The 14319-nt window shown below is 39.7% G+C and overlaps 1 protein-coding gene across 3 annotated transcripts in view; it reads left to right on the top strand.

The window, feature by feature from the left end:
* The first annotated feature begins 1227 nt into the window (after positions 1-1227).
* ABCB5 (ATP binding cassette subfamily B member 5) overlaps positions 1228-14319 on the top strand; it is a 36220-nt gene continuing 23128 nt past the window's right edge. For 2 of the 3 annotated variants that reach the window (XM_067291611.1, XM_067291610.1), the window contains exons 1-12: positions 1228-1287; positions 2434-2502; positions 3667-3754; positions 3849-3897; positions 4923-5076; positions 5505-5571; positions 5799-5990; positions 7092-7263; positions 8444-8568; positions 10970-11147; positions 12171-12284; positions 13250-13360. In XM_067291611.1, the coding sequence (XP_067147712.1) occupies positions 2454-2502; positions 3667-3754; positions 3849-3897; positions 4923-5076; positions 5505-5571; positions 5799-5990; positions 7092-7263; positions 8444-8568; positions 10970-11147; positions 12171-12284; positions 13250-13360 (1299 nt within the window). In that variant the 5' untranslated portion in view covers positions 1228-1287; positions 2434-2453. The remainder of the gene's footprint in view (positions 1288-2433; positions 2503-3666; positions 3755-3848; positions 3898-4922; positions 5077-5504; positions 5572-5798; positions 5991-7091; positions 7264-8443; positions 8569-10969; positions 11148-12170; positions 12285-13249; positions 13361-14319) is intronic. The other variant, XM_067291609.1, reaches the window with a different exon arrangement.

The raw sequence follows: 14319 nt of genomic DNA, 5'->3' as shown, positions 1-14319 counted from the left end.
TAATGGATAATGAGACAAGAAAGTACTAAAAAAGTAATAACAGGCCTGACATGCAAAAGTTTGGATTCAGGTGAACGTAAAGGGTCCCAGTGGGCAGAAGACGATGATGGTGAATCCTGTAAATTGTTTTCAAGGGACTGTAACCAATATATAAAATGTAACCTGAATCTTGTAGAGAATAAAGGAAAAGCTTAAATTAGACTCAGTCCTGAGCTTGTTACTCAAGAAAAACTTGAGCTATTCAACTGACTAGTTTAATTGACTGGGATTCAGCTTTTGGTAAAAGAATGGCATTTGGGTGAATGGGAAAATAAGTAGGAGCTTATTTTTCACAAACAGTAAAGCATTGTTAGAAACAAATGATACAGATTCCAATATGTGCAGGTGGGCAAGCTGCAGGTAAGGTGGGAGAAGTGTTATTTTTAGAGCCGTGGAGAAAATCTGATTTGTTTACCTGATTTCTTTTGGGAGGGGGGAGGAGGGACCCTTTGAGCTCACTCAAAAAAAAGAAACATTCTTATTTTTGTCAAAATGAACCCCCCCACAAATGGCCAGGAGGGGTGGGAATTAAATAAATGTGTTGTTTAGCTGTTATGCAGTACTTTCTCTTAAAAAAATAAATAAATAAATTCAGCGAGCTTTGATTTCAATGTCATTTAGAAGTGAGAACTGAAAACACTTCTTTTTAAAAAAATCTTAGTTCGTAGCTGAAATTCACCAAATTCGGTGTGTCCTTGCAGATAGCTCTCACCAACTTGAACTTTTCACTGGACAACTGACTCTTCTTTAAACATCGCCTCACCGCTGTTTATTGGAATAAACGGTTCCCTTTGCGAGTTCCCCTGCGAGGGGCGAACCTTCAGGTGCTTTTCCAAACTAAAAATTCCTCTAGCTTCACTAACGGTGAGAATCACCTTGGAAAAAAGCTGCTTTCTGATAACTGAGCCGAGTGGTTCCCGGCGTGGGGTTTGCCAGGCCGGGCACCTGCAGGCTGCTCCTCAGGAGGCTGCACAGCCCAAGGGTGTGCCGACACCACGACCCACCTCCGCGGGCCCCTTCTCGGAAGGGAGCCCCCGAGCGGGGACTGCGCGGCTCCGGGGGCGGCGGCCGCGCGGGGCAAGGTGCGGAGCGGGCGGCGCCGTGAAACCCTGCCCGCGGGGCGGCGGAGGCAGGCGCCGGCGCTGCCGCGCAGGTGGCGGCCGCGGGGCTGCGGAGGGAGGCGCCGGCGCTGCCGCGCAGGTGGCGGCCGCGGAGCTGCGGGAGCCGCGCTGCGCCGCGGAGGCGGCCGTGAGTAAGGGCCGCGCGGGGCCGGGGCGGGCCGGGACCCTCCGCGCCCCTCCGCGCCCCTCCGCGCCCCGGGCTCCGCCGATGTCGCAAGTTGTGCGGAACCCTTTGCCTTTTCTCTCGCTGCTTGCTTTGGGCTGTTCCCGCTTTGCTGCTGCCCCTCACTCTAGCAAACCTGAACGCGCGCTTTTGGGGAGTGACGGTGGGCAGAGAGGGAAGGGTTATGACTTAAACTTCTCCCCTTTATTTTTCTATTAAGGGTAATGAGGTGTCTTGTAATAAGGCTGCGGCAAATGACAGCAGGTGAATTTTAGCCTCATAAGGGTTGCCCTTCTACCAATATATCCATCATGTCCCACATGTCCTAAATCCCACAGTTTCCTAAATTTATGGGCACAGCATACATTTTAAAGATAAAATGGAATAATAAGAGAAAAACACAATAGAAATATATCAAAAAGGATGACGGAAAAAAAAATACAGATTTTTCAGGCATGTGTTCACTTGCTTAGAAGTTATGTCAGGCTGATTATATATCTCGTTGTAATTATTATTTTAGCCTACCTCAGTGACTCAAATTCATTTTTTAAAAAACTTATATACGTGGTATATCAAGGAGCAAAGCCTAGGGAAACTTGGAATGTCAGTCATTTACTGTCTCAGAATATCACTTAGTTGGCGCATGGCATAATGCGTATGTGTATCTTTAGTCTTTATCTTGATCATGATCACATTATAACTGCTCAGTAAGTTTTAATCAAACACAGATGACTGAGGGAAATCTTCTATTCTGTATTGTACAGATTATCCAGGATGATCTATTATGAATGATCTAGATGATTTAATATTTATGATATAACATAAAAGACTACTTAAGTAGGTAACTGCGTTAGGTGGTAGTGTTCTAGTTTGTATTGTATTTAATATCTCCATACAAAAGTAGTGTTTTACCATGCTGTTCTAAATTTCTTTTAGTCATTCTATGTCAGTAGGGACAATATTGATACTAAAATGTACTGAGTTATGAAAAAATAATTTTCACGTGAACTCTTTACTTATCAACCATTTCCAAAAGTGGTGTTGTGGGAGTTTTTGTTATTTTGTATGCAGGTTTTGCCTAACGTGACTTTCATCTTTATATCTTATAAGTATACAACAAAGGAAAAACAATGAGGAATGATTTTGTAAATCATGCAGAAAAGGACCTCTCTGATGCTGGTAAGCTACGTGCATGAAAATGGTGTGTGTGTTTGAGGAATATATTTCACAGCTTCCAATCTAAAGGTGCATTATAAATCCTGCTTGATTGCTGTAGTGATTTTATAGGAGACAGCACATTAGCAGGGTCTGAATATGTGTATTCTATAGCAATTTGCTGGGCGCATCCTATTTTTTCCTTCATATTCTTCCAGTTCAGTACGTTTCTAGTGAGTTTAAAATAACTAAAGCCACCACCCAGAAAATGTGCGTGCATAAGAGTCATTCCACTGAGTTCAACTACACTGATTCACATGAGTAATGTTATGTAGGTGGTACTGACCTGGGCATGCAAATAAGTTGAGCCCAATAAGGTAGACACACATTATCGCCTTTGAATGGTTATTTAAACAAATCTTTATAGACTGCCTGACAAAGGTACATAAAAACAGTATATGGAAAATTCTATTCACAGTGAGTCAGTAGTTACAGTTAAGGTCAAAGCAGATTGGGAATGGCTACTGTGTTGAGACCATTTCTCCCTGTGTGATTCGCAGCTGGCTCCCTGTTGTGATTTTGTTCATCAGTTTCTTTATCCACTTGTTACATCTCATCTTATGCTGTTATAATCATAAGCTATTTTGGTTGAGATTCCTCTTTTGTACAGATTTCTAAAGCCTTTAGTACAAAGGAGCTGGGCTCTGTGGCAGCTACTGCAATACAAAGAGATAATAAAGATGGCCATTACAGGCAAAGACACAATTCTGCAGTTAACTCACATGCATTTAGTGTTACCTACAGCAATTATAATCTTTACTATAAGCAATTCCACTTACATGGGTAGGGCTTCTCCTCTTGTTTGCATTGAATTTTGTAGGTCTTTGTAGAAATATTGTTTAATTCTTGCTTTTAGTCTTTGATACCTTTTCTGTACAAATGTATTTTAATGGTGAAAATGAAGGTTGTTTTCATCACAAAAATGGGACTGGGCACTTTTTCTGGAGAGGAGCAGATGAACTGAAGAGAAAGGAATTTTCAAGAAAAATTAACTGGGCTGTTTCAAGAATATGAGAAAAAACAGTCTTTAAGCTTTAAACTGCAAAAGAACAAGCAGGGAAAGATGTAAGAAAATGGTACAAAAGACTGGATGTTATGTTAAAACAAAGTCTGCTTTTTGTTCCACAGAACCTGCAAGCAAGGGATATGACAACCCTTCTTTCCAACATGATGAAAATCTTCAACAAAGTGACCAGTTAAAGACCAAGAAAAAAAAGTAGGGGTTCTCTGAACTTAACGGATCGGCTGCTGGTTTTTATTGCTTTGCTAAAAGGAGCTTATCTTAATTTAGTCTTTTGTATTTCCTTTAGGAAGGAAAATGAGAAGTCAGAGAGAAAGGTGGTTGGCATTTTTGAACTGGTTAGTGTCCAGTTTGATGGTCTGCTTTACATTTCCTTTTCTTTATCTGTCATTGTGAATTGTTTATGTATGTATAACAGTTAATAGGCAGTCAAAAACTGGAGAAGTCACCTGGGACCCATGAAATGCTAGGTCCTCTTTAAAATTTGGACTGTTATGTCAAGTTCCCACCAGAGTGTATTGGTAGTACTTGAAGCAGTTCAGTGTTAGTGCTGTTGCAGAATGAAGCTCACCCATGTTGAGCTTGATCTAGGATATATACACTGCACAGGCCCTTGCCTTAGCTCCATTTATAAAGGATTTATCCTGTGCTTGATCTCTGAGAGATTTACTGTCTGTGGTATGTTTTTATGTCAGTTTTCTACAACAGCTATTCCCCAATAACTATGTGTGGACATGCTTATTGTGGACTGAGAGAACTTTTATTCCTTTCTGGTTTATTCTATGACCATTACACTTTGGAAGTGGGTTAGGACGCTTAGGAATAACATGTTCTGATTTCAGATTAGCCACATCCAGGAATAGCTATTGCACTTCAAATTCACATCATTTTTTAAATCAAACAAATGTTCAAAGATAGACAAGTCTTAAGAAACAATCGCTGATGCAAACAATTTCTACTGATAGATATAAGCGAGGTGCTGGTTGATAACTCTTGTTTACATTTCAAAAGCATTATCTTAGTAAATATGTAACTTGGTGGAATGCAATATGTAATAAATTGTACAGAGAAGATCATCACTTAAAAACATATAGGACACACACTTTTCTTTTCCTGTTAAGTGAGGAAATAACCATGTGTCCTGTCAAAATCCCACAACAACCTTACTGAATATTGATTTAAAGATGTATGTGACCTATTACAAAATTCTTCTTATGTTCTGTTTACCTACAGTTTTAGTATTGTTGCTTCTTAGAACATATATGTAAAAACAAAGTGTGTCCTGGAAATATGCTGTACTGTACCAAGTATGTGAATTGTCAGACATAACTTCGCTCTATTTTTTTCTTTAATGTTCACATAGTTTTGCTATGCTGATTGGGTGGATATACTTTTGATGATAGTTGGTTTGATAGCAGCTGCTGCAAATGGTACTGGATTACCACTTATGATCGTTGTCTTTGGAGACATGACAAATAGTTTTGTGCTAAGCGGCCTGCAATCAAGTGCATCAGAAAGTAAGTGAATAGACTTCTCTACACATCAGTTATGTTTTACTACAGGGGCTAAGATATTCCCCAGACTGAGTGATGGTGCGCTTCTGAAAAAGTGTGTGATGAGCAAAATTCATCCCTGTGCAAATTACTAGATCATTTAAATCAACTTTTGATGTCTTGGACAGGACAGAAGCAGTCCTTTGTCTGTGGTCTTTATGAAAGAATTTCAGCATTGGTGGGATAGTAGGGAGCATGGCCACCTTTTGTATTATCAGTTATTGGGCAGTGCTGTGCCCTTATAGCAATAAGGTCAGGAAAGATGAATCTGTATTTGCCTAGTGTCTGACCCCATTTGCTAAATACAGAACATTCAAAAAATGATGACCCTAGACTGCCGTGATTTATTTTCTACGTATATTGTATAATTAATAGTTAATTTTTTTTTGCAGATACTTCAGTAAATGGGTCCAGTTGTCCATCAATTCCAGGGGTAGATATAGAAGTTGAAATGGCAAAGTAAGAATTTTTGTAATTATTCTGTTAACAATAGAATGTTTTTTTTCTTTATTATCCTTTTGAGCAGAAGCCAAATTTTGCCTTCTCAGAAGGGCTTCACAATAATGCATCACAGGCTTTGGTATTTACCTTAGTGGAGTAAATAAAGACTAACTGCAGCTTTGTAGAGGTCACTTCTCTCACAGGATACAGAGTGATTATAAGGCCTTTTTGTTCCCTTATCTCAGATTTGCTTACTACTATGTTGGAATTGGCTGTGCTGTGTTGATACTGAGCACCATCCAAGTGTGGACATTTTTGATTGCTGCTACAAGGCAGACAGCAAGGATCCGGCAAAAGTTCTTTTTTGCAGTACTTCATCAGGAGATGGCTTGGTTCGATACTACCCAGATTGGAACGCTGAACACCAGACTGACAGAGTGAGGGCTCTATTTATTTTTGGCCCCCTAAATGTGATGTCTAAAAGAAAATTGCCATTTGTCTTCTGTGGAATTACCTATAGAGAGTTTTGAAGAAAACTTTGAACTGAAGTGTGAAATACTGCAGCTCTCTGAGGGAGGAATTCATTATCCTTTTCCACTTCATTTGTGCAGTTTCTGTGATATATGCGTTGGAAGGGTTTATGCTGTGAAACGCTATATTCTACCTGTCTGACATTGGCTTTGCAATATTTATGAAGTACGTGGCAGATAGTACTAGATAAACAGCTCTGCTGTCTCCAACTAGTTTACAAACACTGAAAACTCTGACACTTTATTGAATGGGTATGAACTCACATTTATATCCAGCCAGATCTCAGTCTGGACTCAATCCAAAGTCAGTTGAAGACTTTTGGAGCTTTTCCATAGACTTCAATGAGTTTGGGGGTGAGGACTGCATACCCCAGGATGCAGTAGAGACTACATAGATGAACACAGATTTTTCTGGGTTTTAAGACAGCTTTGGACAGAACTGTAGCCTGAAAGCTGTAAGAGAGGCTTAAATGAAACCACTCACAACTCTAATATCTGCAGTTCCTGGGGAGAGACAAAGGGGAAGGAAAATGGTATGAAAAACAGAGGTTCTTCCAAATAACAATCTTCTGATAGAATAGAGATAAGCCTTTACCTGAGGATGTGAGCAAAATTAAGCATATAAAATGCATCAGAGAGCAGAGGAAGAAGCCGTTTAGAGGGGGTCATGGGAGGTGAGAGGGTTGTTTGGCTGTTTACTTGTATTATTCCATTTGGATACTGGATAAGGAAACTAGGTCATTTGTGACCTAGTGACAGGACATAGAAACAGCAGAGAATGATGGAAAGTACAGAAAATGAGTCCCAGAAAATAGGAGGTTTCCACTGTACTTTGGCCACACAAGAGACTAATGGTACCATTCAGTAGCTGTGGTTAGAAATTTTCTGTGCCAGTTATGAAATGGCAAAACTTCTTACATTAGGCCACACATCATGAAACCGGAGAATGGGGGAAGGTTTAAAATAAGAAGCGCTCCAATTAACAAATCTTTTTTTTTTCTTTTTAAGTGACATCAACACCATCCATGAAGGCATCGGAGACAAAATCTGTATATTTGTACAATTTTTTGCCACATTTCTGGCAGGGATTATTATAGGATTCATCCACGGCTGGAAGCTGACATTAGTTATTTTGTCAGTCAGCCCTCTGCTTGCTGCATCAGCAGCAGTTTGGTCAACTGTAAGTGTGCGGGACTAATAAAGAAAGCAAACCAGAAAAACATCACAATTCTTCTCATACATAGGAAAGGGGAAGAGAAAGGAAAAAACTTAGCATGGGCTCTAAGTTGGGAGGCTGGTCCCGTGGTTACTTTATCGTTTCTTCCCCTCCCCCTGTCGCTTTGTTGCACAAAAAAAACCCATGAACATGTCCTTGCTCATGTTCCTGTTCCTTCAGTCCACCTACTCTACCTTTGTGCCATGTAGCAGGAGGATAACCTGCATTAGAGCATCTTCCTCATGCAGAGTATTGCCTGAGGAAGGCCAGACATGCGCTCATACCCCTCACCCTTCCCTGTTAACACAAATGCATTTCAAGCTCTTTCTGCCAGTGTGTGCATGATACTATATTTCTTGCAAATAATTTACCAAGTTTCATGCCATGTACAGAGTTGACACTGGGACATATATACAGCTACCACAGAATGGAGTAATACAAATCAGTGAAATAGCTGGAGAGGTTTCCTTTACAGATAGGGAGAGATTTTTCTCTTGTCGATCTGTTGTAGTCACACTAATGGGCACTGCTTGTATTCCTTATCTATAATATTGTTTTTTTTCCCCTTGAAGCATTGCAAATATGTAAGGAAAAAGAGAATTAGAAGCCATAATGTAATGAGCTTGCTTACTTTAATGTCTATTATTGTTCTAGTTTATGAGCACCTCAGCTTGCAATATTTCTATGTTCTGAGCACCATTATGTAAAAAAGTACTGTTTATCCTATTGTATGGAGAACAGAACTACTTAAACTGCCTGTTAAAGTCATCTCTAAAGAGCAGTTTCCTAACGCCTTCATGGGGAGCCCAAGGGGCAGCCCCCAGAGCAGCTATGGCACACCTCCCTGACCATGCAAAATGCTACGTCTGACACGTATCACGGTGTAGTTCAGAGGCTGTCCTCAGCCTGGGGGGAAAGTGGGTAAGTCATGAAGCTGCTTTTATATTTGTGTAGTCTTTCACTGTGATTTGGACACAATCAAAAAAGCTAGAGAGTTTGGGGAAGTTCATGGCAGATGGAGGAGTTGATCCCAACTTTCCTAAAATTTATTCTTGTGCCTTGACCATTGATCACTCTTCTTCACTGGTGCAGTGTGCATATCCTTTTGATAGGCTGCAATAAAATCTGTTTTCCAACTTTCCAGCTCCTGGCGTCACTTACCGCTAAAGAGCTGTCTGCTTATGCTAAAGCAGGGGCTGTGGCAGAAGAAATCTTGACAGCTGTGAAGACTGTTGTGGCTTTCAATGGACAAAAAAAGGCAATAGCAAAGTAAGTTTTTGAATTAATAATAATTCTGCTTAATATATGCAAAAGAAGTTTGGGTGTAGGGTATCGGAGGGGGGTGGGAGAAGGGGGTGACAGATTCTCCTTGGAGTCAGTTTATTCTTCTTTAAGTGAACAGCTCACCTGAAAATAAAGATGTGTAAATAGACCAAGTCCATGAACATAAACTATTCAGTTTTATCACTGCAGCATAATCCCAAATTTCTCTTCTGAAAGAGATTTGGAGTTGAATTCAGAAATCAAAACTATGGAAGGGTTACTTTTCTCTAGTACTCGAGTACAGCAAAACGTGATTAATTGCTTAACTTCTAGAACATGTGCACTGCTGTTCTGATCTTTGATTAATGAGCTTATATTTAAGCTTCACTGGATAAAGGCCTTAAGTAAAATCGCATCATTGGCTTTTATTACTTTAATGCTTTGCAAATAACACTTGTAGTTGACCTAATCCAGTGTTGGCCCTAGTCACATGTAGAAGGTGAGTCACCTGGTGTGAGTTGGATATGGCAGGCCAGAACTTCGTTCACATATTTGCCAAATAACCCAACAAGCAAGCAAAGGAAAACATTCGGTGCATAGATACAGGGCATCACTAGTGCCATCCAGATGGGGAATACAAAGACCTGGTCTACAGGATCCATAAATCTCTTCTCTCTTTTTCAGCTGTCATGTTTGCTCTGCCCTTGTGCAAATTTTCTTAAATGATGTTAGCTCTAGCGCCAGGTCCTACAGTCTGCTTCTGTATTTTTCTGCTTCTAAGAACTGAGGTCTGGCTATCTTATGGTACTGGACTCAGCTTACTGGGTTTTGTCCTTAAATTGCAACAGTTTTGAGACCCTCTTTTTTTTTCCAGAGTCTAAACCCTTTCCTCTTACATGATGAAGGCAAAAACCCCTAAGCTGGCCTAGATCAGTTATGCCCCCACCAACACTAGGGTCTAAGTGTCCTATGATAGGATCTCCTTCAAACTACTTTTCTCTTTTCTTGAGTTCTAGAGACAAAATAACTGATATCCAGGTAACTTCATACCATTAAGACATTTTCCTTCCTCCACTGTTGACCAGTCAGACTCTTCCACAGCTCTGCTTCCTTCTAATGTGGAACAGGTGGCTCTCCTGGGTGGCTTTCCTGGGAACATCACTACCCAGGGACTGAGTAGGGCATTTTGCAAACTGTGGGTTGTGAATCTTACGTAGCTCTTGAAAGGTGGTCTCAAGGAGTTAGGAAAAGCAACCATAGTGATTCATTGTACAGTGTCCCCACTGGCTGCAAATGTTTACACTTGCCAGAGACCTTAAGTCATCTGTTTCTTGGAGAGGCTCGGTGCTTCCACTGTAGCTGAGTGATCAATTATACTTGTAACCCATGCTTAAATCCAATTCTCATTCCCCATTCTTGAAGGATCTATGATGCTGCTGATTTGGGGTAGGGGTTGGTCTTAAGAAGACAACCAAGCCAAAACATTTCAATATATTTGAGTAGCAAATACAGTATCAGTAGAATGCAGCAACTTACATAACCAAAATTAGTTTGCATCATTTTAAGATTCCTTCCCAGCTGACTAAACTTGACCCTTCACTTCAGGTCTTCCTCCTATGGGGAATTTGTGTGCATAAAATGTGCGTTAGGAAGAAACTACAAGTTGCTGAGTCGTGCCACTGACAAGTAAAATGATATATATGATCCCTAGGTTATACTTGCCATAAAGAGCTCGAGAAAGTGAAAGCTATTAGCTGGAAACTAGAGATGAATTAACTTGAACTATCCTTAGAAAAAATAATTCTTTCACTGAACTCATCAGTCTTTATACTGGTCTTATGTGTCCACTTACTTGCTATATTGTCATGCTAATCAGTAAATTAACCTAAGAAAGACTTATTACTTCCAGAATGGTCAGCAAGAGAACAACTCTGGTAGTCAGCAGGAGCTCTGGCTTCTATTCATTTATCTGGTTTCATCCATAGTGCCTTTCTCTTTTTTTTTTCAAAAATTTGGAGGACTAAATCTTACATTTCATAGGTGATGTTGATAAACCCTTTTCAAGATTTCCTTTCAGAACTAAGAAAAACAAATTACTCAACGGTGGTGTCTTGTCTTTCATTATGAAAATAAAGTCATTGTACTCAGTTGTTTTCTAACTTTGTCCTTCACAGTGGCAATTCAGTTGTAAATGACAGCTTTAGATGTTTTCAGAATAGGACAGAGCAGATTTATTCAAAAGAATTATATTACTGCTAGCCTTCTGTCAAAAATATTCTGAATGCTAGGTTAGAATCTGGTTAATTGCTTTTATGGCAGAAAAACCTTTTAATTAAAAAAGGTATTGGGAAATGTCAGAGTGGCATGTGGTACCTGACAAATTAATGGTTTCCTCATCCATTTTCAGATATGATGCTAACCTGGAGTTGGCTAAAAGTGTTGGAGTGAAAAAATCTATTACCACCAACACATCTCTGGGTGTTTCACAATTTCTGATCTTTGGATCCTATGCTCTTGCATTTTGGTATGGAACCAAACTCACTGTGGAGGAGAAAGAAAATTATGACATTGGTCGTGTGTTAATTGTAAGTACAGCAGTGCAGCCTTGAAAAATGCTCTGTAATTTCAAGCAAATACTATGTTATACAAGCAGTCTATATAATTATCCCTACTTTCCCCTCAGCCACAAAGTGCATACTAAACTAGCTGTTAGAGACTTGCTTGGTATAAAAGAACTGAGAGGAGGGCATTTGTCTTACCTAACTTTTGCTATTAAAAGTTAGGCATCTAGTTTGAACAGGGCACCTGAATTTCCACTATAATCAATATCAAGACAAAAGTACCTGCAGAGTAGGACTTTTCCCACTTCTCTTAGACACTATTGTAGGGCAGGATGAACAACCTAGAGCTTCTGTCTAGGCAACAAAGACAACTAATTTGGACTGCTGACAAAATTCTAGTGAGCTCATAAGATTAAATGAATCCCACTGGTGGGATGAGTGTGTACTCTGAAGTCCTCAAGAACTCATTTGGCCATGATGTCTTTTTTGTGAGTGTTGTTGTTCTTCACTTGCAAGTAACATTACATTGCAATGTTAGCAATGTGTCTAGGTTGCTGTAGGTTTGGAGGTGTTTGGCTGTCTTCTTCAAAAGTTTGGCTACATGCTTAACTTTCAGGCTTTGAGTGACTTCTGATGAGTTCTCCTCAGTGCGGTTCCTCACAGCAAATGAAGCTAATTGCGTACGTTGGTCCCACAGTTGGGATTTCAGTTAGGAAACTCTGGACTATGTTTTGGGAGCCTTGTACCTTTGGGAACATCTGGAAAGCAACAGAGAAAGATATTTGTTCTTATTCCAGATGATACAGAAAGCAAAAGCATCAAAAGGAAAAACCATTCATGCCACAAAAACACGTATCAGTAGTTACTATTCATGGCTGAAAAACCTGGAGTGGGCAGGAGCTACTATAAAATTCACCTTTCACTTTTACATTTGGTTTTCTTGGAAAAGGTGCACTAGAATGTCGTGGGCATTGACTTGGAAATGACTGAGGCACTGGCAGATCTGTAATCACCACTAATCTCATGGCTTCTCTCTGTCTGATGCAGGTCTTCTTCTCTGTGCTCGTCGGTGCCTTCTCGCTGGGACAGGCGGCTCCCAATCTGGAGAGTGTGGCTAATGCGCGTGGGGCTGCCTATGAAGTGTACAGAATTATCAGTAAGGTACTTAGAAATGAAGCTTTTCAACTAGGTTTACATTTTCCACCTTTGTTCTTGAGGGATGTAACAAAAAAATCCCCCAGCTCCCCAAACCATGAACCCTAAAGATGCCTACCGCTGAAACCAATAGTAAGATATCTCCATTCATATCATGGAAACTGCTTCTTTTTTTGTTATAATAAATTTTGGGAATCCTGGGATGTGTATCTGAGACTTGTGAATGAGGTCTTTCCCTAATATTAGATGTGCAGCTATATAGGGAAAGTAGTAAGGCCCTGCACCATTTTTTTTTAATGTATATATGTACAATTTCAGCTGAGCTGTTCTTTTTTTTATTTGAGCATTAATAGTGCTATAGAAAGCCATAATAATACAAAGTTACAGTGATGATGTTGCTATGAAAGAATATTTCCACATTATTATTGTCTTGGCCTTACTGTTTTATGTAGCAATTGGTTATCTATGTATATGAAATGTTTTAAACAAATAGTACTAGAAAGCTAATATAGAAATGGCTCCATTTTTCCCCTTGCTCTGAGTATGGAACCCTCCTATATGTGTAACTGAGGTCCACATGGGATAGTACAGTTACTTAAGTTATACACTTCCAGATTTTCTTCTAAAAATTTTGTTGCATTTGAGAATGTGCTGTATTTGTAAAATTAGAATTCACACATTTAATTGTTCCCCTGTATTCATCTTCAAAAAAAACATAAATCCTTAGGTCAGCTGGATATGCCTAATAATTCCATGCCATTTTTATTATGTTTTTAAAGCCAAAAGGCTTTGTAAGAACAACACTTCAATGACATGCAGCATCCCCCAAGTAAAATGCAACAGCTCTGCAACGATGTGCTGCAATGTAAACCAGCAGCTAAGAGTGTAAAGTAGAGAACAGTGTATCCAGCTGAAATAGCAGTTCCAAAAGTAGTAATGAGCAATTCATTTAAAAAAAAATCTCTTTCCAGAAACGGCTTATAGATAGCAGCTCTCAGGAAGGCTACAAACCAGACAAGCTCGTAGGAGAAATTGAGTTCAGAAACATCCATTTCAATTACCCATCCAGACCTGATGTTAAAGTAAGTGTTCATTGTATTTGTATCTAGTGTAATGAAATTCTGCAGCCTATGTCTGTTTTCTTTCTTTAATCCTTTTGTTATTGTTGCTCTTCAATGCTTTCTCAGCTCAGAAATCAGAGGTGACAGGGCAGAGCTCTTCTTCCTTCCTCTTAAAGAGCTCTCCAGGAGATGAGCTATGTTGTGGGTCTGCAGGCCAAATGGGAGGGAAATAAGAAATATTTTGTCATCCCTCCCAAATCTACTGAGTCAGCAGCTCTCCCTGCTAATAGTATCAAATAATATTAATAAAGCCATAAAGAATCAGCAAAAATGTGTGGAAGTTATCCACAATCTCCCAAGCAATTAATGCAATACAGTGTAATCTCCACTGCCTAAACTACACCAGATCAAATATAGCTACTGTCAGTGTTAATCTTTCAACACCTTTCCTGATAACAGAGAGTTAGAAACAGCCTATAGGTGGGTGTGACTATTGGCATGTGAAGAATTTATGGTATCCGGAACATAGTTCTTGTCTGATATGTGGACGCCAGGATATCAGCATCCTGGAGATGTGAAGCTCACTGGATGTAACATAGGGAGAGAAGCGCAATATTGCAACTATTTTAATCTCTCATTGCGAAAACATGTGTAGGCAAAATTGTAAATCAGCCTGGTATAAACAAAAAGAGTTCCCATAGCAGCAAAATATTTTGGCAACTGCACAGTATTACTCGTATATGAAAAGGATGTCTTTTGAGGTAAAATGTTCCTAAATGTGAAAATGGCAACAAAAATACTGTTATCTGTAACTATTATTCCCAAGGTTGCTCAGGCTGTTAACAATAAGGGTTGGGATTTCTTAAGGACCTTCAGCAGGTCCTTTAAGCAGGTAAGGACAAGCAGTTACCTTGTCAAAACAACCATTTGTAGACTAAAGATGGAACAAACCAAGCTTGTTTCTCTGCAATAATGTTTAA

Source organism: Apteryx mantelli, chromosome 2 (genome assembly GCF_036417845.1).
Source record: "Apteryx mantelli isolate bAptMan1 chromosome 2, bAptMan1.hap1, whole genome shotgun sequence".
Lineage (NCBI taxonomy): Eukaryota > Metazoa > Chordata > Aves > Apterygiformes > Apterygidae > Apteryx > Apteryx mantelli.
The sequence above is the reverse complement of the archived record's forward strand: the minus strand, read 5'-3'. Positions and strand labels throughout refer to the sequence as shown.